Below are 24,151 nucleotides of genomic sequence, written 5' to 3' on the forward strand. Positions count from 1 at the left end.
TTCCACCTGATGCAAGGAATGATTTTTTTTTTTTTTTTTTTTTTTTTTTAAAATAGGGATTTTTGCAGTGGGTTAAAGGCTGGTTTGGGGGGCCCTGGTTGGAGGCGGTGTCAAATGGGCACGGGCAGGGCACGGATGCTAAAAGGCAGGCTCGGATCTGCCGGGCTGTCAATCTGGCACCGGAGGAAATAGAGGGAAATAAAATGGAAATACAATCTCCCGCCCTCCTGACCTTGGCTGCTCCGTGCTCCTGTGAGAGTTTTGCAGCAAATCCAGGGGAAAAACGGGGAGAAAACGGCCAGACGGAGCCGCCCAGGCTCTGATTTTCCCCTCTGCTAGGAGGACAGGTCCTGCACCCCGCTAGGGGGGATTTGGGGAAGGAGCAGGGCTGTCGGCCAAAGCTGGGCTGGAAAACCACGGGTTGGGCTTTGCACACCTTCCGATTAATGTCTCGGACCCGTTCCCGTGAGAAATGAGCGATTTGGAGGGTTTTCAAGCAAGAGTGGAGGAATTTGGGCCCCAATGGGGAGAGACCCAACGCGGGGCAGGTGATGGGGGAGACGAAGTCGAAGCCGGTATCTCCGTCGGAAGGATGGGCTTGAGTTTGCAGGTGGGAAAGGCGGGATCAGGGTTTTGGGCGTGGATCAAGGGGAGCCTCAAAATCTGGGCGCCCGGGTTTTATTTGGGCAAAAACGGGCAGTTTTGCAACGCTGAGGAGAGAAGCAGCGAAACGCTCGGTCCTTACCTTTGGGTGCCATAAACTGGTAGATAAGGGCAGGACAGGAAGGATTTGCCCCGGCTGGGGGTTTTTTTGGTGCTTTGGGAGCAGCCGAAATTCATCCCTGCAAGGGGCCAAGATGCCACGCTGACGGGCTTGCCCATGGGTCACCCCTGGGTGGGATGCAGCCAGTGCTTGCTCCTACCGGCGGAGCTATTAATACCATCAAAGCACTTGAGAGCGGTATTTTAACCCCTTTCCCCATCCTCCCCTGGCAGCTCACGTCTCTTTTTCTCCTCTTTTTCACTTTTTTATCCAGCCTACCTGACGGTCAGCATCGAGCCGCTGCCGCCCGTGGTGGTGGGAGACGCCGTCACCCTGAAATGCAACTTCAAGACGGATGGGAAGATGCGGGAAATCGTCTGGTACCGGGTAAGCGGCGCCGGGTGCATCTTCCCGGCCCTCGGGGACAGGGGACGCGAAGCCACCCTGATGTACTTTGAGGCTGCTTTGCTCCCGTACGACAGAAGGTCAAGGCTGGACGGCAGAGAGAAAGGCAGCCGGCGCTGGCGCTGATGGGGATATTGATTGGGGGCAGGAGGCAGGCAGGCTGGCCTTTGAAAACCTGGCCGGGGGTGGTGTTATGGCGGGGCCGGGGGGGGGGGAGAAGAGATGCAAACCGGCTTTGCGATCATCCTGAGGGCTCCGTGAGGCTTTCTCCGGGCGTTCTGTTACGTTTTCCGGGTGGATTCGGAGTTGGCAGGCTGGGTTCGGCGCTGGCGACTCGGTGCCAGTCGGGGTTTGGGAGCCGGGGGTTTTGGGTCAGCACCCCCACCCCCCCCCACCCCCCCCCCGACCCTGCGCCGAGAAGATTTTCGTGTCGGGTGCGAAATGATGCAAAATAGAAGGTGGGTTGTTGGGGTTTTTTTTTTTGCGCTGCAGGGGAATTGATGCAAAATCGAGGGCGTTCAGGGCTTGGCGGGGGGGGGGCAGCGTTAGGCCTTTCACGCTGGGCTCTTCAAGCCTCCCCCCGAAAACCTTTCCCCTTCCCATCCCTGTCCCCAAAATACTTCACGGCTGTGGGATGCCGATCTGGAGCACAGCACAACTCGCAGCGTCAGGTTATATTTGGGGAGGGGGGGGATTTGGAGGCTGTAGCTTCCCCCCCCGCCGCCACCCCGCCTGGATCCCAGCCTGGATCCAGCCTCAGATATCACACTCTAGAGCCGTATTTTTGCCTTTCTCCGGGGAATTTCAGGCTAAGCCGCCAAACACGAATAAAAAACCCCACGGTGGTTTGAGCAGAGAAAACTTAGAAGTTTTCCAGGGGTTGGAAAAAAAAAAAAATCCTCAGCTCTTCGCCTTGGCTCGCGGAGGAGGCGAAGAAAAAGCTAATTTGGCTGGTGGCCTCGGCTGGAGCGGCCGCCCTCGGCTGTAAGATATTTGGGTTTTCGTGGTTTTACCGTCTTGTTTCTGCTCCCTGAACGAGGAGCATCTCTGCCTTAAAGCTCGTCTTCGCGTCCAGGCAGGTTTATAAATAGGAAAAAGCGCTCTCTGGGCCGAGAGATATTCAGTCGCTGGAGCGCGGTGCGTGCGCAGGAGTATTTCCATCGAGTGCTGGCCGTTTCCTATAAATACGTGTATTTAGGTGTGTCGGGGACGCGAGTAGAGCAACAGCAACATATAAACCAAAAAAAACCCCCAAACTATCCCGAACCCTAAATTCTTGCAATTGGCTTCGACTCCCTGCTTTTTTTTTCGGGGGGGAGGAAGCTTTTTGCACGGTGCTCCTTCCGCCGGCGCTGCCGTCTCCAGCGGGTTTTTCCTTCCCTTTTCCACTCGGTAATATTGGATTAACCCACTTTCTTGCGAGCTGGGGCTGGATTTGCATAATCCTCCCCCCGCCCCCCCCACCCCACACGCACACGCTGCGCCGAGGGATGCCGGAGCCCTCAGCGCCAGGATGACGCGCCGGGGCGGCCCAGCAAATTACACTCCAAGAAACCACAGAGAGAGGGAATGGGGAGGGGGAAAAAAAAAAAAAAATAACCCAGCTTTTATTTTTATCGCCGCAAATCCCCCTTTCTCCCAGGTTTTTTATCCCCACCCCCCCCGACTTCCCTTTTTCTCCTTTCCCAGGGAGCTCCCCGCGTTCAGCAAGTCGGGTTTTTCATAGGGCATCTCGGGATTTCCCGAATTCCCTCCTGATTTTGGGGATTTATCTCCTTTCCCCCCGCCCCATCTTGTCTCGCTCGTGGACTTTTGCAACTGCCCAAACCCCCGGTCGCAGCTCCCCCGTGCAGGAGGTGACGGGTGGTCCCGGGCGAGGCGGGTTGGAGATGCTGGGGCCGCCGGGTTGTATTTATACCGTTTGTAAATCATCCTGACAGCACCTCTGTGCGCGGCAGCGGAGCGCGGTGATGGGGGGACTCGCTGGGGCTCCCGTTTCCCTTGGTTTATTTTACCGGGAGCAGAACGAACTCGTGGAGTTCAGGGATGCAGAGCTGCTCCGGGGGCACGCGTCGGGTTGTGGAGGGGGGAAGGGAAAAGAGGGGGGAGCGCAGCAGCAAAATCAATGGCAGCAGTTGGATGTGGAGCATAGGGTGGGTGGAAAACCCATCGGAGTGGGTGCATAACCCATCAGGGTGGGTGCATAACCCATGGGGTCCATCCGTAACCCATTGGGATGCATCCGTAACCCATTGGGATGCACACATGACCCGTGGGGTGCATGCATGACCCATGAGGTGGGTGAATAACCCGTCAGGAGCATGCATCACCCGTGGGGTGGGTGCATAACCCACCAGGAGCATGCGTCACCCATGGGGTGGGTGTATAAGCCACCAGGAGCCTGCATCGCCGATGGGGTGGGTGCATCACCCATGGGGTGGGTGCATCACCCATAGGGTACGTGCATAACCCATCCGGCTGCGTACGTAACCCATCGAAGTGCATACATAACCTGTCAGGAGCATGCATAACCCATCAGGGTGCATGCCTGACTCATGGGGCGCATGCATGACCCATTGGATGGGTGCATAACCTGTCGGGAGCATGCATCACCCGTGGGGTGGGTGCATAACCCATCAGGGTGCGTACGTAAGCCATCGAAGTGCGTGCGTAACCCAAGAGGCTGCATGTGTAACCTGTCAGGAGCGTGCATAACCCATCGGGGTGCATCCATGGCCCATGGGGTGTATGCATGACTCATTGGGAGCGTGCATAAGCCATCAGGGCTACCAAGGTGCTGAGGGAACTGCAACCCCTCTCTGATGAAGAAAGGCTGAGGGATTTGGGTCTCTTCAGTCTGGAAAAAAGATGACTGAGGGGGGGGTCTTATCAACGATTATAAATACTTGAAGGGTGGGTGTCAGGAGGATGGGGCCAGGCTCTTCTCAGTGGTGCCCAGTGACAGGACAAGGGGTAACAGGCACAAACTTGACCATGGGAAGTTCCATCTCAACATGAGGAGGAACTTCTTTGCTGTGAGGGTGGCAGAGCCCTGGCACAGGCTGCCCAGAGAGGTGGGGGAGTCTCCGTCTCTGGAGACATTCCAACCCCGCCTGGAGGCGTTCCTGTGCCACCTGCTCTGGGTGCCCCTGCTCTGGTAGGGGGTTGGACGGGATGATCTCCAGGGGTCCCTTCCAATACCCCCTGTTCTGTGACTCTGTGGTGCATGCATAACCCACCGAAGTGTGTGCATGACCTGTCGGGAGCGTGTATGACCTATTGGGGTGCAGGCATAACCCATGGGATATGTGCGTAACCCATCGGGGTGCGTCCATAACCCATCAGGAGCATGCAAAACCCATCGGGGTACGTCCATAACCCATCGGGGTACGTCCATAACCCATCGGGGTGCATCCATAACCCATCGGGGTGCATCCATAACCCATGGGATATGTGCATAACCCATTGGGGTGCGTCCATAACCCATGGGGAGCATGCGTAACCCGTCGGGTGCCTGCAGCACCCGTCGGGGTATGGGGTGCATGTGTAACCCCCTGCGGTGCATGCATAACTTGTCGAGAGCGCACGTAACCCGTGGGGGAGATGCAGAACTTGTTGGGGTGGGTGCATAACCCCTTGGGTGGGGGCTGTGAGGCGTTAAAGGGGTTTCTTGCCACGGGAAAGGCAGGTAACACCCCACCGCGAAGCACCGCGCTGCAAACCGGCACCCCCGGACCCCCTCTCCAGCGACTCCCCCGGGAGCCCCACGGCCAAGGGAGGGTGAGCAGGGGTGGCAGCAAGGGACAAGGTTTTTCTGGGGGTCAGAAAACACCTCGGTGTGAGCCGCAGCTCCGGGTCGCTTGAAATGCAGAAGGCTCGAGGAGACCTGGGAAGAGCAAAGGGGCTTTTTCGCGGCATAAACAAGAACACGCACCGTCTGCAGAGGTGTTAATTAATATCCAACCACCCCCCTTCCACGGTAAATTCACCTCCAGAAGGTGTGATTTGCCCGAGAACATGTACAAACATGGGTCCGAACACCTTGCACGTTAGGCGAGTGCCCAAAAAACCCTTGGAGGGAGCCGAGGGTGGTGGCATCCTTGCAAACGAGCTTGTAATGAGTCCGGGAAGACACGGAGCTGTCAAGCTCTTTGCTGGTTCCCGTCGCTGGCGTCTTGGGGGTCGCGCTGGAGACCTGATTAGTATGGTCACTGCCACGCCGCAGCGAGGGCCGGGGAGGGAGAAAATTACTTTTTGCAGCAGTGCAGAGCTCTTAAAAAAATAAAAATAAAAAAAAAATAAAAAGGAATAATAATGCAGAAGCAGGAGAGGGAGGGAAAAGTCCTCCGAGTGTCTGTTCCGGCTCTGTGCAGACAGCTGGCAGCGGCGGGGGGAGGCAGGCAGCCGGCAGCAGCCAGCCTGTACACACAGCCGGGGGCTCGGATGAGATGATGGGTAATTGCAAAAAAAATGTGTTTTGCAGATTTTTTTTGGTGGCAGGCGAGGGCCGGGCGCGCTCCCCAGGCGGAGAGCAGCGCTCCCACGCTCGCCATCCCCCTGCTTGGCGGGGACCTGGGGGCTTGGCCTGGGGATGTACGGCTGCGAGGGGTGGGGATGGAGGGGAAGCCCTCGGGTCCGGGGGGAGTCGCTCTGCCTCGATTAATTAGGGTTTGGTGTTCAGTCTAATTAGCAAGAAGGAGAATAACTCAGAGATGAGGCTGGTGTTACTGTCTGCAGTGCCGGTGTGTGGGCATCGCTCTCCATGGCACCCATGGAGTATATGGACATCGCTCTCCGTAGCACCCATGGTAGATGGACATTGCTTTCCATAGCATCCATGATGCACGGGCATTGCTCTTGTAGCACCCATGGTGCACAGGCATTGCTCTCCATAGCACCCATGGATTATATGGACATCGCTCTCTGTAGCACCCATGGTGGATGGACATTGCTCTCCGTAGCACCCATGGAGTATGGACATTGCTCTCCATAGCACCCATGGAGTATGGACATTGCTCTCCATAGCACCCATGGAGTATATGGACATTGCTCTCCATAGCACCCATGATGCATGGGCATTGCTCTTGTAGCACCCATGGTGCACAGGCATCGCTCTCCGTAGCACCCATGGAGTATATGGACATCGCTCTCCATAGCACCCATGGTAGATGGACATTGCTTTCCATAGCACCCATGATGCATGGGCCTTGCTCTTGTAGCACCCATGGTGCCTAGGCATTGCTCTCCATAGCACCCATGATGCACGGGCATTGCTCTCCATAGCACCCATGGAGTATATGGACATCGCTCTCTGTAGCACCCATGGAGTATATGGACATTGCTCTCCATAGCACCCATGGAGTATGGGCATTGCTCTCCGTAGCACCCATGGTGGATGGACATCTGTCTCCATAGCAGCCATGATGCACGAGCATTGCTCTCCATAGCACCCATGGAGTATATGGACATTGCTCTCCATAGCACCCATGGTGGATGGGCCTTGCTCTTGTAGCACCCATGGTGCACAGGCATTGCTCTCCATAGCACCCATGGATTATATGGACATCACTCTCCATAGCACCCATGGTGGATGGACATTGCTCTCCATAGCACCCATGGTGCACAGGCATTGCTCTCCATAGCACCCATGGAGTATATGGACATTGCTCTCCATAGCACCCATGGAGTATATGGACATTGCTCTCCATAGCACCCATGGAGTATATGGACATCGCTCTCCGTAGCACCCATGGTGGATGGACATTGCTTTCCATAGCACCCATGATGCACGGGCATTGCTCTTGTAGCACCCATGGTGCATAGGCATTGCTCTCCATAGCACCCATGGTGGGTGGACATCGCTCTCCATAGCACCCATGGTGGGTGGACATCGCTCTCCATAGCACCCATGTTGCACGGGCATTGCTCACCGTAGCACCCATGCATGAGCGCTTGTCTCCGTAGCACCCATTCGGGTGGCCTTTGCAGTCAAGGGGACATACACCGTGACCCCGTGGGTCCCCCTAATCCCATCTCCAGGCCGTTCTCCCCATCCTTCGTGCAGCACCTCTCATTTTCAAGCTCGTGGGTCGGTGCATGGGGATCGCAAAGCATTTTGCTCCCTGACGGGGCTCGTTGGGCCAGTCCCCAGCCGGCAAATGCCCCCGGGCTCCCAAACCCACGGCCATGGCAAGCAGGGATCGATGCATTACAGATGTTGGCGGCGCCGCTCGGAGCCGACTGATCGATGGTGACAAAGCGCGGTCCCCGTGGGGGCTTCCTATGCCACCGCCCATTAGGAGAAATGAGACGTTACAACCCCGGCCGGCGGCTCCCGCGGTGGCTCCGGGCGGGAAATGTTGCTGGTGACAGTGATAAAGTCACTGCTCGCGGCAGCATCGGCTCCAGGGGAGGGGGAAGACGGGATGGAGGAGCCAAGCGAAGGGCACCCGACGTGCTGAGGCTGTTGCAAGCCCTTCCTACACCGTAGGACGCTGCTGGGAAAGCCCGGAGCCTTGGCAAATTTAGGGATGCTGGTTTGGGGTTGCTCGGGAAGAGCCAGGATGGAGGCACCGGGATGCAGCTTTTTACCTCTCGCTCCTGGAAAGCATCTCCCAGAAATTCACAGCCCCCTCCAAATTTTCATGCCAACCCAATTCACGGCAGGTTGTGCCTCTGGTTTATAAACCTGCTCCCCTTTAGGAAAAAAAAAAAAAAAAAACCTCGAGTTTTACGGCTGCGGAGAAATTCTCTAAAATCCCAGCAAAGCCGCTGACGGAGAGATCTTGGGCCAGTGACTGCAAGAGGTCTGACTCGTGCCATTCATCTACGCGCCAGCTGGGTCGTCTCCGCGCCTCGGAGATGATAATTTAAATGTCAGAATGGGGAACTCTCTTAATTCCTCACGCTCAGGTGGGGAGAGAAGGTCAGGAGCACCAGCACAGTTTATTGAGCTCTCTATTACCGCTGGCCGAGGGCATCGCTCCGGCTCTGGGGAGGCAGCGGGGAGCCCGGGCTGCGCCTCCCAAAATTGCACGACACTCTTGCAACATCAATTCCATCGTGCGTGTGGATTAGCGATGCTGGAGAGGGGCTACCGGCGTGGGTGCTGCCCTTCGGGGGATGGAGATGGGTCGTGGTGCTCTATCTGGGATCAAACCATCCGGGTTTGGGCAAATAAATCAACTGCTCTGTATTTTTGGAAGCCAGATTTGGCGCCGGCGGTGTTTTGGGTGTCTCTGAGCGAGGTAGGACCGAGCGGTCCAGCAAGCTCAGGGTGAGAGGGGGGATTTCAGCAGCTGAGCTGGCGTGAGCTGGGGAGGGAGGCAGAAAAAAAGCTAAGAAAGGGGTTTTCCAGCGTGATGTGTTTCTCCCAGCGGCTGCGACATAGAATGATAGAATCATAGAGTGGTTTGGGTGGGAAGGGAGCTTAAAGCCCACCCAGTGCCACCCCCTGCCCTGGGCAGGGACACCTCCCACCAGCCCAGGCTGCTCCAAGCCCCGTCCAACCTGGCCTTGAACCCCTCCAGGGATGGGGCAGCCACAGCTTCTCTGGGCAACCTGGGCCAGGGGCTCACCACCCTCACAGCAGAGAATTTCTTCCTCAGATCTCATCTAAATCTCCCCTCTTCCAGTTTAAAACTGTCACCCCTCATCCCATGGCTCCCCTCCCTGCTCCAGAGTCCCTCCCCAGCTTTCCTGGAGCCCCTTTAGGGACTGGAAGGGGCTGGAAGGTCTCCCCGGAGCCTTCTCTTCTCCAGGCTGAACCCCCCCAGCTCTCTCAGCCTGTCCTCACAGCAGAGGGGCTCCAGCCCTCCCAGCATCTCCGGGGCCTCCTCCGGCCCCGCTCCAACAACTCCACGTCCTTCTGGTGCCCCAGAGCTGGAGGCAGCGCTGCAGGGGGGTCTCACAGAACGGAGCAGAGGGGCAGGATCCCCCCCCACCTCGCCCTGCTGCCCCCGCTGCTGGGGAGGCAGCCCGGGCTGCGGGGGGGGTTCTGGGCTGCCAGCGCGCGTTGCTGGGTCACGTTGAGCTTCTCGTCCACCAACACCCCCATGGGCGATGACGCGGGTACCTTCAGACCCCGGTGCTCCCCCCGCCCCGAGCACGCTAAGCGTTGCAGTCACCCCTTGCAGCCCCTTTGGGGTGTCTTCCCTCTTGCCATAGCTAGTGCTTGTTGCGTTTGCTTGGAGAAAAGGTGTAAATTCAGCCCCAGGATGAGGGCGGTTGGAGGAATCTGGTCCGGAGCCCAGCACCCCTCACCCTCCTGGGGTGATGCCCCATGTCCCAGGGTGCTACGGAGACCTCCTGTCCTTTAACAACCCACTTTGTCCTCCCAAATCCCCCCCCCCCGCCCCCGCCATCACTTTGGTCCCCGCATCCATCACTCCCCGATGCTTATCTAACCCGCCCAGCGAGCATCCCGGCGAGAGGCTCCGGCAATATTAATGGTGCCAACGGATTTTGGGAACAGCAAAGCGCCGGGTCAGCGGTGGCGGGGGGGAGACACGGCGGGGGTGGGGGGGGGGGGCTGCCTCTGCGCCAGCGGGAAGGAGCAGGAGGTTAATGTCTCCCCGCGCAGTGGCAATCGCCGGGTTTTTGTCAGGAATAAGATTTTTACTGGGGTTTATAAATAATGCAGCAGGCAGCCCTGGGCTGCCTGAGCTCGGCTCCCGTGCCTTAAATGTGCCTTTTCCTCCCCCCGTGTCCCTTTTCCTCCCGCTCCTCGGTATTTGGGGCAATTGTCGTCGGATGCTGCCCAATTACCATCCTTTTTCTCCCCAGCAAAGAAGCGTTGGGCTTGGCTGCTCCTGCACACACCCCCCCCCACACACACACACCCCCCGCCGTGGGTTCACCGACAACTTCATATGTAGCTCCTCTCCAAAAAAAAAATTGACCCCAGGGCGCAAGATAAAAGGCTGAAAGTAGGTCTAATCCCTGGAGAGAGACTATTTTCTATGCGCCTTTTCATCGGAGCCTATTAGCTGCCTGTAATCCCCCAAGGATGCTCCCGGGCTGCGACATCTTCCCTTGCCGTGCATCCCCGGGGGGACACGAGGGGTCCCCAGGGGGGTCAATCATCGGCAGGAGTAATGCTTCCAGCTGCATTTTTCCCATTTTCATCCTCGGATCAGATCTAGCTCGACGCTTTCCTGCTTTGCCCACAATCCGTCCAGATGTGCTAGGGAACCTGTCCGTGGGCGAACCCCTGGTCCATGGGCGTCACCTCCACCCCTCCCCATCCCGCTTCCCCTGAGCATCCCCATCCTCTCTTGCATCCCCAAAATAATCGTCGGAAAACCCTTTGAGCCGATACACGGGGAGCTTCTTGCTCCGGGAGCAGCTCCAAGGTTTCTCCCCAAACCCACCCCAGGGTGTAATTACAAGTGGGGAAAAATGGGATGCGTCCTTGAAAAATTCCCCTCGTTCCCAAGGCTGGAGATTTACAGCTCCGATCATTCTCCTTGCAGTTCCTTATCCTCGTCCGTGCCAGCCTGTATTTTCTTTGCAATAAAACCCTCAGCCTCGGCTAATAAATTTGAAGAGGTGCTTTTAGTGATGGCTTCCCCCCGCCCCTTTCTTTTTGCCATAAAAAAAAAAAAAGGGGGGAAAAGAGAAAATCTGGAATCAAAGTTGCATTTTGCCCAAGCGGGGAGTGAAGTTCTGGGTAGGGAGAGTGGGGTCTCCTCCCGAGAGATGCTGGTTGGGGGCGGGTTAATCCCCAAAATCCCCTTCTCCCGTGCCTGGCCTTTTATAAAAAACAACTATTCCAACCCTCCCATGGATCGATCTGAGCTGTTCTAGCCCCAAAACACGCGTTTCCCATCTGCATTGAGTTCTTCTGCCTTTTCCTCCTTAATTTTGTACTAAGCTTTGCCCCTCCTGAGAGGGGGAGATAAATCTGAAGGCGGGGGGGACACAGGGAAGAAACGAGTCCTCCTCAGTCCCAAAAAGGGCCTTTTTCCCCTTAAAAATTACAACCCGAGCGAGCGGCTGGAGATAGGAGACGGTGATGCCGTAACCGGCTAGAAACGCGCGGGTTTTGCTTTAAATCTCAGCAGGCTCATAATAAAGAAATACCATTTCTTGAATCGTAATGAAAATATTGAAAAGAAATCTATCAGAAATAAATCCGTTAAAAAATCCTATAGAAAATTAAAAAGCGGGTGCAAACTTCTTCTCATAGATGGGGTTTTGTGGTGTTTTTTTTTTCTTGCAGGTCACCGACGGCGGCACCATCAAGCAGAAGATCTTCACCTTCGATGCCATGTTCTCCACCAATTTCTCGCACATGGAGAATTATCGGAAGAGGGAGGATCTGGTCTACCAGTCCACCGTGCGGTACGTCACCCTGCCGTCGCCCCCTTTGACGCGTCGGCAGCTTTTTAATGCCTGTTTTTTAGGATTTGTTTCACACCCCCCCTCCATTTTGGGGCAGTTGAGGCTACGACGGCAATGCCCGACGTGTCCCCTCTTTGGCTGTCGGTGGGGATTCGTGGCACGGCAAAGACATTGTCCTCCCTTAACGCGCCGTCGCCAAATATCTGAGGTCTGGCCCCGCCGCCCTGCTTGTCCCGAGAGAAAAGGTGGCATCGGCGGAGATTTTCAGGGGTGAAAAAATGGGCAGAGAAAAACAAGGCTTGGAAAAAAATCATCATAATAATAATAAAATATACATATATATATATATAAAAAAAAAACAGGCAGCGTGGAAGCTTGTCTTTGCTTTTCTTCCAAGTGCGAAATCACTTGCAGGAGTGTCAGCTTTATTACTAATTACACACTTGCTTTATTGCCGGTGTTATAAAAACAAAACTGGAGCCGGAAAAAAATGTCAGGGGGAGAGTTAATTCAAGGCAAAAGAGGCTGGGGTGAAGTATTCATTTTTTCATGGGTTTGTTGGGTGGTTGTTTGGTTTTTGTTTTGTTTTTTTTTTTTTTTCCTTTGTGTCCTTTTTAAATTAGGGTTTGCCGATGGGATTTCAAAGCTCGTTTTTCCCAGCGTGGGGTAATAAAAATTCTGTGTACGGTGGGGAAAATACAGTCGTTTCTTCCGGGTGATGCGACGCTTTGCACCTGCAGGGGTTGGAACGGGCTCGGCGTGGCTCGTCCCGTTGGATGCGTGCAAGCACGAAATTCTTTCTAATTGTTTGGAATCTGAATTTTTGGGTTTGGTTTTTGGTCTTTTTTTTTGCTTTTTCTGCTCCACTCAGAGCTATGTTGTATTATAAGCAAGAGCAGTCGCGTTAGATGGCTGCATGGGAATAAAAGTGAACAGAGAGGGGAGAAAAGCAGCAGGAAAGTAGGGCTGGAGGGGAGATGGTTGGGGTCGTACGGGAGGATGCACAGGGCTGGCTCAGGAGATACTTGGGATGCTCAGGGGTTGCTCCAGGGAATGGTCTGAGGATGCTCAGGAGGGTCAGGAGATGCTCGGGATGCTCAGGAGTTGCTCAGGAGGACGCGCAGGGCTTGCTCCAGGGAGGCCCAGAAGATGCTCAGTGGTTGCTCAGAGGTTGCTCGGATGGTGCTGAGGAAGGTCAGGACACGCTGAGGGGAATGCTATGGGGATGCTCATGGGATGCTCAGGCAACGATCAGAGGTTTTTCAGGGGGATGCTCAGGAGATGCTCAGAGGATACTCCGTAGAGTCAGGGGATCAGCAGGACGCTCAGCAGGATGTTCAGAGGTTGCTCAGGGGATGCTCAGGGGTTGCTCAGGAGAATGCGCAGGGCTTGCTCCAGGGAGGCTCAGAAGATGCTCAGAGTATGCTCAGGAGGATGCTCAGAGGATGCTCAGGGGTTGCTCAGAGGATGGTCAGGTGATGCTCAGGGATTGCTCAGGCAATGATCAGGATGCTCAAGGGTTGCTCAGGAGGGTGCGCAGGGCTTCCTCAGGAGAGGGTCAGGAGAAGCTCAAGATGCTCAGGGATTGCTCAGGAGGGTCAGGGGATGCTCAGGCATTGCTCAGGAGGATGCCCAGAAGTGGCTCAGCGGTTGCTCAGGAGGATGCTCAGGGGATGTTCAGGAGATGCTCAGAGGATGCTCAGAGGGATGGTCAGAAGATGCTCATGGGGATGTTCAGGAGGGTCAGCAGATGCTCAGAGGTTGCTCAGGGTTGCTCAGATGATGCTCAGGAAGGTCAGGAGATGCTGAGGGGAATGCTTAGGGGATTGCTCAGAGGATACTCCGTAGGGTCGGGGGATCAGCAGGATGCTCAGCAGGATGTTCAGAGGTTGCTCAGGGGATGCTCAGGAGGATGCTCAGGGCTTGCTCAGAGGATGCTCAGAGGGATGCTCACGGGATGGTCAGAGAATGCTCAGAGGATGCTCAGGAGGGTCAGCAGATGCTCAGGGCTTGCTCAGAGGTTGCTCAGATGATGCTCAGGAAGGGCAGGAGATGCACAGCAGATGCTCAGGGGCTGCTCCGGAGGATGCTCAGGAGGGTCAGGGGGTCCTCAGGATGCTCAGCAGGATGCTCAGAGGTTGCTCAGGGGATGCTCAGGAGGATGCACAGGGCTTGTTCAGGAGACGCTCAGGAGAAGCTCCAGATGCTCAAGGGTTGTTCAGGAGGATGCTCAGGGGTTGCTCAGAGGAATGCTCAGGGGATGTTCAGAAGATGCTCAGAGGATGCTCAAGAGGGTCAGCAGATGCTCAGGGGTTGCTCAGATGATGCTCAGGATGGTCAGGAGATGCTCAGAGGATGCTCAGGAGGGTCAGGGATGCTCAGAGGATGCTCAGGCAGTAATCAGAGGTTGCTCAGGAGAATGCTCAGGTGATGGTCGGAAGTTGCTCAGAGCGATGTTCAGGAGATGCTCAGGGGCTGCTCAGAGGATGCTCAGGAGGGTCAGGGGATACCCAGGAGGATGCTCGGGGGATGCTCAGGGGATGATCAGAGGTTGCTGAGGGGGATGTTCAGGAGATGCTCAGAGGATCCTCCGTAGGGTCAGGGGATCATCAGGATGCTCAGCAGGATGTTCAGAGGTTTACTCAGGAGGATGCTCAGGGGTTGCTCAGAGGTATGCTCAGGGGATGTTCAGAAGATGCTCAGAGGATGCTCAGGAGGGTCAGCAGATGCTCAGGGGTTGCTCAGATGATGCTCAGGAAGGTCAGGAGATGCTGAGGGGAACGCTCAGGGGATGATCAGAGGTTGCTCAGGGGGATGGTCAGGAGATGCTCAGAGGATGCTCGGGAGGGTCAGGGATGCTCAGGTGATACCCAGGAGGATGCTCAGGGGATGCTCAGGCGACGATCAGAGGTTGCTCAGAGCGATGTTCAGGAGATGCTCAGGGGCTGCTCCGCTCCTTGAGTTTTGTTTCCCCACGTAGCACAGGCTCCGCTCAGCCGCCCGCTCGGATGTTGTACAAATTTCTGACACGACTAATTATTGTTTAGAGGAGGTTTTGGCGGCTTCACAGACAGATTACACATTCCCTAACTCCACACCCTCGCTTTCCTGCCATAAACCCAGCGGTTTCGCTTGGCGCTGGATTTAGCCATCGCTCTCCTCTAGCAGGGAGCACCAGGAAAATCGGGAAATTAAACCAGCAAAAAAACCCACCCCCCATGCACGGAGCAGGACATCCCGACCACGAGCATCCCTTGAGCAAGGGACAAGGATGTTGCGCTGTCCCGGCGAGGCAAAGCAGATGCTCGCTTTTTTTTTTTTTTTTTGGCTCGGAAACCTCCGTTTTGCTCCTTTTCGCCGTGTATTGTAGAACTAATAGAATTTGCGAGCAGAAAAATTCGCCGCCCTAGGACCAGGCACTTTAAAAGCATTGGTAATCGTCGGCACGGCGCTGGCAAATTGTCCGTGGAGCCGGGGATGTTCGCGGTAAAAGCGTTTTCACGCGGTTGTTTTCAGAGGAAAACAGCAGCATGCCCGAGGAGAAAGGAGAGAGTTCTCGGAGGGTATGAAAGGAGCTTGTTTTCTGAATCGTTGGCTTGATGCTTTTTTTTTCGGGGGGGAGGGAGGAGGCGGGGGCCTGCCTTATTTTGGGCTCCGGTGAAGAAGAGGAACGCTATTGGGAAGGGTTTGGCGATGGGTCGGTCGCTTCCCGGCCGTTTCCGCTCAGGTTTTCGCTCCCTTTTATTTTACCCTTCTGTATTTTCCTCTTTTTAATGGCACGGTCACGTCGGTGCCGGCCCACGGAGCGTTATCCCGGGCGGCTTGGCTCTTATCTGCGCGGCGCAGAGGGCTGCCGGGGCTGCCTCTTTTCATACCGGCTTTGAATGCCGCCCGCTCAGATGTGAAGAGCAAAAATATCCAACCCTGGATATTTCCCCCCCCCGCCCCGCCCCCTCCTCTGATTAAAAACCCACCCTCGTCGAGTAAGGCGCTGCTTTATGAATATCTATATGATTTTTGTTCCTTATCTCCAGCACGCTTAGAGGACGCAAAGGACACGACGGGCTGCTTTGCGGGGCCGGGGGGTTCCCTCTCTCCGGTCCCTACCCATCGCGGAAGCATCAAAGCGACCCAATTAGGGCCATTTTACACCCGAATCCCCGCGCAAACCCAAAGGGCCTGTCCCTCGCCGCGAGGACGCGGCGGGTCCCCAGCTTGGCAGGGACGCAAAGCGCCGGCGCCGCTCCCCGCGTGCCGCTAACGAAGGGTGTGGATGATTTCCCGCTCGGTGCGTGGGTAATTAGAGGCTGGAACAGATGGCGAAGGCTTAGTTGAAAGCGTCGCAGCCGTTCAAAGGAGCTGCCAGGCGACTGTTCGCTTCGACGGGGGCTCGTTTGTGCTGGCGGGGGGCAGGGGGGGGGCTCGCACGGTGAGGAGGAGGTGTGGGGAGGCAGCCAGGGGCTTTCGGAAAGGATCCGGCAAAGCAGCACCGGATTTTGCCCCCTGGCTCGGGAAACTCTGCAAGGTGCACGTCTGGGTTTGTCCGGAAAAGTGGGGGGGGGGGCGGGTTTAAGGTGGGGGTCATTGCCACGGTGGGACACTGCCAGTGGCTCCTTTGCAGCCGGCGCGAGCGTGTCCACCTCCGGCAGCACCGATCCTCTTGTACATCTCTTCCTCTCCTGTTTTATATATATATCGATATAAAATGTATATATTTTTAACGTGTATATTTCTATCTAAATGGGGATGGGGATGTGTATGAGGATGGGGATGGATATGGGGATGAGGACGGGGGTGGAGATGGAGATGGGGATGAAGAGAGGGGTGGAGAAGAGGATGGGGGATGGGGATGGGGATGAGGACAGGGATGGGGATGGAGATGAGGATGGGGATGAAGATAGGGGTGGAGAAGAGGATGGGGGATGGGGATGGGGATGGGGATGAGGACAGGGATGGGGATGGAGATGAGGATGGGGATGAAGATAGGGGTGGAGAAGAGGATGGGGGATGGGGATGGAGATGGGGCTGGAGAGGAGGATGTGGGATGGGGATGAGGACAGGGATGGGGATGCAGGTGGAGATGGAGATTGAGATGGAGATGAGGATGGGGATGAAGATGGGGGTGGAGAGGAGGATGGGAGATGGGGATGAGGACAGGGATGGGCATGCAGGTGGAGATGGAGATTGAGATGGAGATGAGGATGGGAATGAAGATGGGGGTGGAGAGGAGGATGGGAGATGGGGATGAGGACAGGGATGGGGATGGAGGTGGAGGTGGAGATGAGGATGGGGATGGGGGTGAAGATGGGGGTGGAGAGGAGGATGGGGGATGGGGATGAAGATGGGGATGGGGACGGGGATGAGGATGGGGACAGGGATGAGGACAGGGATGGGGATGGAGACGGGGACAGGGATGGAGACGGGTGGGTATCGAAGACACTGTGCGAACACCCTGGCTCTGCTCCCCGGCAGCTCCTCTGATGTGTGTGTATATAAAGCATCTAGATAACGTGTCGATTGAAGCGTGTTCTGGATTTGCTCGGAGTTTGGGCTTGTGATGCTTTTGATCCGCCACGCTTTGCTAAGCCGTTGCATCGCCCGAGAGGTCTGCAACGTCCGGCGCCCAGCCTTTTACATCGGCGTTTTGCAGGCGTTTAATGTCCACGCTTCGCGGGTTTTTGCTCTCGGCGGTGCCTTTACCTCCCGTATGCTTCTCCTTTCGATAATGCAATTACTTACCCTCCCGAGGAGCTGTCAGTGCCGGTAAACTCCAGCTGCTAAACCGCATTACACAGCTCTCTCCTGCAGCCCTTGCAGTTATTAATAGTTTATTGATCCCCATCGCTGGCGAACAGCAACCCCACCCGACGCCTTGATATCCGGCTGCCGACCGCTGCATCCCCCGGGAGAACGGGTTTGGGATGGAGCGGGGAGCAAGCGGTGAGCCCCCTCTCTCCTCCCCAGCCTCCCCGAGGTTCGCATTTCGGACAACGGTCCCTACGAGTGTCACGTGGGGATTTATGACCGAGCCACGCGGGAGAAGGTGGTCCTGGCCTCCGGGAACGTATTCCTCAACGTGATGGGTGAGTGCAGCCCCCGGCTGGGTGGGAGCAGAGGGGAACCGGCTGCGGGGTCTCAGGGTGGGGTGGCAGCAGAGATTCGGCTCATTTTTCCATCCCCAAGGATGGGGATGGGGACAGGGACGGGGATGAGGATTGGGACAGGGACAAGGATGGGGATAGGGATGGGAACAGGGACAGGAATGGGGATGAGGATGGGGATGGGGTCAGGGACAGAGGTGAGGATGAGAACATGGACGAGGATGGGGATGGGGTCAGGGGTGGGGATGAGGATCAGGACAGGGACGAGGATGGGGATGGGGACGGAGAAGGAGATGGGGACAAGGATGGGGATGGGGACAGGAACGAGGATGGGGACAGGGATGGGGATGAGGATGGGGCCTGGGATGGGGACGGAGATGAGGATGAGGATGGGGATGGCGATTGGGACAGGGATGAGGACGGGGATGAGGACAGCAATAGGGATGGGGATGAGGATGGACACAGGGATGAGGATGGGGATGGGGATTGGTACAGGGGCGGGATGGGCATGGAGGCAGGGACAGGGATGGGGATGGAGATGCGGATGGAGACAGGGATGGGGATAGGGACAGGGATGGAGATGGGTGGGTGTGCTAACGCCCCAGCTCTGCTCCCCGGCAGCTCCTCCGACGTCCATCTCGGTGCTCGCCGCCGACACGCCGGCACCCTTCAGCCGCTACCAGGCGCAGAACTTCACCCTGGTGTGTGTGGTCTCCGGTGGCAAGCCCGCCCCGCTGGTGAGCCCCCAGGGTCTTTGATCTTTCATGTATATATATGTGAAGCAAGCATAAAAAAAATATATTAAAACTATATCATATATATGTGCTGATTTTGGAGGCAAAACAAGGCAAATAGCTGCCTGCTACCCAAATCTTGCCCTGCAGCATCTTTCCGTGGGGACTTTGGGACGGAGCCCCGTGCAAAGCTACCCAAGGGAATGGGATGCTGGGGACGTCTGGGGTGGTGGCTGTTCCCACCGGGCTCACCGTCCCTTTTGTCCCCACGCAGGTGTACTTCAAGAGGGACGGGGAGCCCATCGAGGCCACCCCGCTGCCGGAGCCGCCGGTCGGCGCCGGGAGCTGGGCACCCCGTAACCTCCTTCACCGCGACCTGGATGACACCAAGGTGCCGAAATCGCTGGCGGCCGAAGGGGAGGTGGGAGGCGGGCAACCCCTGGCCACGGCGGACCCCCCCCGGGGGCTGGCGGCTGAGAGGGGTCCCGTCACCGAAACCATCCCCGAAACAGTGGTGAGCCGGGAATTCCCGCGATGGGTGCACGTGGCCGAGCCCATCTACTATTTCCGACACACGCACGCGCCCGTCAGCGACGGGACGGTGGAGGCGCGGGCCACCCTCACCTGGACCCTGAACCCCCAAATCGACAACGAAGCGCTCTTCAGCTGCGAGGTGAAGCACCCGGCGCTCTCCATGCCCATGCAGTCCGAGGTGACGCTCGGTAAGCGCGGCCGCCGCGGCTGGGCTTGGGGGGGAGGGACGGGAGTTCTTGGCTTTTTTGCAATTTTTCACAAATGTTTTGTGTCGGTTTTTTGCAAGTTCGGCTTTTTTTTTTTTTTTTTGGCTTCCACTTTTTTTGCACTTTGGCTTTTCTTCTTGGGGCTTTTTCGGGCGCTGGCGGGTCTCAGTGGGACGCCACATAGTGACAGGAGGAGGTGATGGCGGGGGTCCCCGAAAAGAAGGCTTGAGGGCAGCGGGTTTTGGGGCGGGGGGGGTTCATCAGGCAAGAGAAGAGGTTTGCCGTGTGTTGTAGGGGAGACAGAGCACGGAGGGGCTGTGTGGGGCAGGATAGGGTGTAGGGAGGAGGAGGACAAGGGCAGTTTTGGGGGGGTAAGATAGGATTTGGGTGCTGGCAATAGTGTGCTTGGGGGAGGTTGTCCTGGGGTCTATGGGATGCAGATCCCCTTGGGGGGCGGGGGGTAAGGAAAGCTGTGGGGGTGCTGCCCCCCAAGTCCTCATAGTCTCAGGGTGCCCCGGAAAGGGGAGAGAGCCCCCCCCAGCCATGGGGGATGCTATTGGGTGGGGGTTGATGTAGGGCTGGGGCTGGGAGGGGGCTGTTGAATCGTGCTGTGGGGGTTTGGGGTGATGTGTGGGGCTGGTAAGGGGGGAATTGAGGTTGCTGGGGTATCGGAGCAAGGCAGCGATGTCAGTGGCGGGGGGTAATGTGGGCACGGCCCTAGATCTGGTGGGGGCTGTGCTGGGAGAAGCCCCCTCTATGAGAAGGGGATGGGTGTTTGCATACAGGGGGGAGGCATAGGATCGGGGCAGGGGGGACAACGAAGGGCTGGTTTGGGGGGGAGCCAGGGCTGTGTTGGGTGTAGGAATGAGCAGGGAGGGGGTTGTTAAAGCTGGGGGTGGGGGCTCTGTTGGGGGACTTGGTGGATCTTTGCCTTGGTTGCCTGCAGGGCAGGTGAGGAAGTTGGTAGCCCCTTAACGTTACCTCCTATGGGGTGTAACTCTGGGAGGGGACGGGTCGGAGGAGCTCCCCTTGACTGGCGTCACGTTGTGGGGGGGAAACACTTTCAACCCCATAGCGATGTCACCTCCATCCCTCTATACCCAGTCCCAGGAGACGTGAGGATATGCCATCACCCTTGTTGGCCATCACCACCCAAGCCATCCCAGTGGGGATTGCTGGGGAGAGACCAGGTTGGCCCCTGCACGGGTGCAGCCTATGGGGCTGGTGAGGCTCCAGCTGTGATGGGGTGGTGAGATTGAGGTTGGGGCTGCCCCATTGGCTCCCAGCATGCCCAGTAAAGCAGAAGCTCCCCGAGTGACCATGGGAGTTGGTGAGCAGAGTAGTTATCAGGCCTCTCACTGCTGCCCCACCTTGGCTGATCAACTTGCCCCCAGATAAGGCTGGGGCTCCCCTACCTTCTCCTGGTTCCCCATCAGAAGAGGCTGAGCTCTCCACCAGGCTTGCCCCAGCTTCGGGGCACCCTCCTGAGCAGGCTGCTCTATCCTTTCTCCCCTAGAGCCAGGAGGAGAAGACTGGGCTTTGCTCCCGGCCAAGTAGGGCACTTGGCTCGCTGCATCTGCAGTGATGCACCATGTCCTGGAGAGCTTCGTCTCGTTGGCTTTCCACCCGTCTTTGGCGCAGGCTTCAGAGTGCACAAGCCTCTCAGTGCTGGTGCTCCGTCTCTTTTCCTTCAGCTCATCAACCACCTCAATTAGTGGGAGGCTGGCAGCAATGAGGAGGTCAACGGGAGGTTGGCAGTCAACAAGGAGGGCAGCAGCTCTCTTGCTAATAGATGGCCTTCCATTATCTGTTCCTCCCCACTGAGCATTACAGCTCTCTCCCAGCATACAACTGGCAAAGAAATAACCTAGGTCCTGCATTTTCACACCTTCTGCAGCTCAGGTGTCCGCTCTGTGGGGCTCCCTGTGAGGCCAAGATTTTGATGGCCTGTCCCCAGTAGTTCCTGTAACAGCAAAGCTCACCCCACACTGACCCCCCCCAAATCCACAACTCTCCTCATCCCCTAAGATGCCTCCAGCCTATGCACCTCGCCAGGTGCCCCACCACCACCATCCACACCCATTTTTTTGGCAGATCCCCCATTAACCCCCTCCCTACATATAAATATTATATATACACTATAGATACACTCAATACAAGTCGCGTTGAAACCGAGACAAACCATTTGCTTCGGTGCAGAAAGAATTCTTCCGGTACAGACCATAGCATGGTGTAATTATCTGCAACCCATCACCTCCGCTTTAACACCAGAGGACCAGATCCTGCAGGGGTATTGCAGGCCAGGTGCACAACTGTGGACTCCGGCACACGTCCATGCAGAGCATCCTGGGGCGTGGATGCCCTTTCTGAGGGCCAGTGTCCACCAGTGCAGATCAATGTGGTTTCTGGTGGCTGTTTGTCCCTTTGTGTCGTGCCAGCGTGATGTCCAGGCTCAGCCTGTCCCACCCACTGCAGCACTTGAGTATACAAAGGATGAAACACCCACTCCTGGCAAAGCACAACCTCCCTCCTGCCCATTTTTCCCTTTGAACCTGCAAAAGGCTCCTTCCGTGCAAAGCCCAGCCAGCTCCTGGGGCTGTCCCATCCCACCCATGGCCCAGGAGGGACATCCACGCACCGTGGCTGGCTGCATCATTGCTTCTCCCTGCAAGGCACCAGGCAAGGACACCCCAAGTTTGGGGTGGGAAAGGGGGTCCCCCTCTTCTTTACAGGGCTGTCCTTGGCATTTTGGGCCAGCAAAGCTTTGTGGCTGTCTCCCATGCTAACAGCACTTGCGCGAGACTCACCAAGGCCACCTTGTCCTGGGGATACTTTTCTGAGTTGTCCACCTCCATGGCTTCAAACCAGCCTGACCCCTCTTGACCCCTCTTTCTGAGCAGAGAGGGGCTTGATTAGGAAATCTGTCCTTCACCACCGATGCATCCCATTACAGTCACATATCAATCTCACCGTCTTCCCGTTCATCGCCTGTGGGGCCCTTGCCTACCTGTCTATCAGTCATTTGGACAGCCGTCAGCCTGTCCATCAATCACCCAGCCATCAGCCCCGTCGGCTGGCACACACTGCCTCCCCCTTGCCACGATTGTTCATCAAACCATCATTAACGCTGGCCAAGGGCACCCACCAGCACCGGGAACCCCTCGCTCGGCTGATGTCCCTTCTTCTCCCCTTCCCTTGCAGTCGCTCCCAAGGGCCCGAAGATCACAATGACCCCGACGAGAGCCCGCGTTGGAGACACTGTGCGGATCTTGGTGCAGGGCTTCCAGGTCAGCATCCCCACCCATCCTTATTGTCGTGAGGCGATTCCATTGCCAACAGACAGCCTTGCATCCACACCAGCACTTTATGGGGTTGGCTTGGTGGCCTTGGGTTACATCATGGTCCCTACATTGGTGCACCCCTGGGCATTTTGGCTCTACCTCATCCTTCCTCCAAGTGCGAGACAGGGTTTGCTCACCCTCTACACCCATCTCAGAGCCCCCCATCTCCCCACAGAATGAAGTCTTCCCCGAGCCCCTCTTCACGTGGACCCGGGTGGGGAGCCGGCTCCTCGATGGCAGCGCCGAGCATGATGGCAAGGAGCTGGTGTTGGAGCGGGTGCCAGCCGAACTCAACGGCTCCATGTACCGCTGCACCGCCCAGAACCCCCTGGGCTCCACCGACACCCACACCCGGCTCATCGTTTTTGGTATGGTGGCACCGTGGGCGTCACCCCTCACTCCATAAATCCTCACTCATCTACCCGCCACACCCTAATAAAACTCTCTCTCTGCTATTTCTTTCCCATTAGAAAACCCAAATATTCCCAGAGGAACAGAGGACTCCAACGGTGAGTGGTGGTGGCACCGGTATTTTGACCCGAAACCCCAGAGGGATGGAAGGACCATGCAGAGAGCATCTCTCCTTGCCTTGCCCCAAGCCCTTGAACACGTCTCCTGGCCTTGCCCCAAGCCCTTGAACATCTCTCCTGGCCTTGCCCCAAGCCCTTGAACACCTCTCCTTGCCTTGCCCCAAGCCCTTGAACACCTCTCCTTACCTTGCCCCAAGCCCTTGAACGTCTCTCCTTGCCTTGCCCCAAGCCCTTGAACGTCTCTCCTTGCCTTGCCCCAAGTTCTTGGCCGTCTCTCCTTACCTTGCCCCAAGCCCTTGAACATCTTTCCTTGCCTTACCCCAAGTCCTTGAACACATCTCTTTGCCTTGCCCCAAGCCCTTGAACACCTCTCCTTACCTTGCCCCAAGCCCTTGAACATCTCTCCTTGCCTTGCCCCAAGCCCTTGAACACCTCTCCTTGCCTTGCCCCAAGTCCTTGGCCATCTCGCCTTGCCTTGCCTCAAGTCCTTGCCCTTGGCAGCAGGGATGTCCTTGCAGGGCCCTGTGGATGCTCCCTGCAGCATCCCTGACCTTCTGCCCACCCTTCACAAGCTCCATAGCAAGTTTAGGAGGGGGATCCCCTCCAAAAAAAGGTGCTGACCCCATACTACTTTAAACCCAAGTGGCGAGACGCGGCTCCCTAAACTCTCCATCCCTCTTCTCCTCCTGCCTAGGTTCACTTACCGGCCACTGCGGCTTCAGATTAGTTTTGGCGCTCACCCTAACAGTGATCCTGGAGCTAACGTGAAGCTTCGCCTGCCTCTTCCTCCTCCTTCTCTTCCTCCGTACGGCTCCACCTGGCATTTACACCTCCGTCAGTCGGTTCTCTCGCTCTCTCTCTCTCTCTCTTTTTTTTTTTTTTCTATACTATTTACAGTCTCGGTCTCTTTCTGTCTGTGTCTTGGCTTCCTCAGACAATTTAATTAAAAGGAAAAAGAAAAATCTCCCCTGGTAGAAGGCTGCGCTTGATGTTTTGCCTTGCGCTGGGGTACCCAGAACCATTTTGGGCTACCTGGAGGCTTTGCAAAGTCTTGGGGGGTGGTTGGGAGGGGGGTGTCTATTATGCAAGGGCCAGGTTTCCCCTGGAAAAATCCATTTACACCATTCCCACTGCACCGAGCCAGGTCTCAGCTCCCCAGGGTAGGGAGCATGAAGGATGTGTCCCTGTCATGA

General features: G+C 56.7%; 1 protein-coding gene across 1 annotated transcript in view; it reads left to right on the top strand.

Annotated features, from left to right (window-relative positions):
* IGSF21 (immunoglobin superfamily member 21) overlaps nt 1-23,924 on the top strand; it is a 49,401-nt gene extending 25,477 nt beyond the window's left edge. The window contains exons 2-10 of the mRNA XM_074560504.1: nt 1,038-1,150; nt 11,391-11,512; nt 17,477-17,595; nt 18,235-18,350; nt 18,622-19,069; nt 22,289-22,374; nt 22,604-22,796; nt 22,899-22,937; nt 23,653-23,924. Of these exons, the coding sequence (XP_074416605.1) occupies nt 1,038-1,150; nt 11,391-11,512; nt 17,477-17,595; nt 18,235-18,350; nt 18,622-19,069; nt 22,289-22,374; nt 22,604-22,796; nt 22,899-22,937; nt 23,653-23,726 (1,310 nt within the window). The 3' untranslated portion in view covers nt 23,727-23,924. The remainder of the gene's footprint in view (nt 1-1,037; nt 1,151-11,390; nt 11,513-17,476; nt 17,596-18,234; nt 18,351-18,621; nt 19,070-22,288; nt 22,375-22,603; nt 22,797-22,898; nt 22,938-23,652) is intronic.
* The last annotated feature ends 227 nt before the right edge of the window (nt 23,925-24,151 follow it).

The sequence above is a fragment of the Larus michahellis genome, chromosome 16 (genome assembly GCF_964199755.1).
Source record: "Larus michahellis chromosome 16, bLarMic1.1, whole genome shotgun sequence".
In the NCBI taxonomy this organism is placed as follows: Eukaryota; Metazoa; Chordata; class Aves; order Charadriiformes; family Laridae; genus Larus; species Larus michahellis.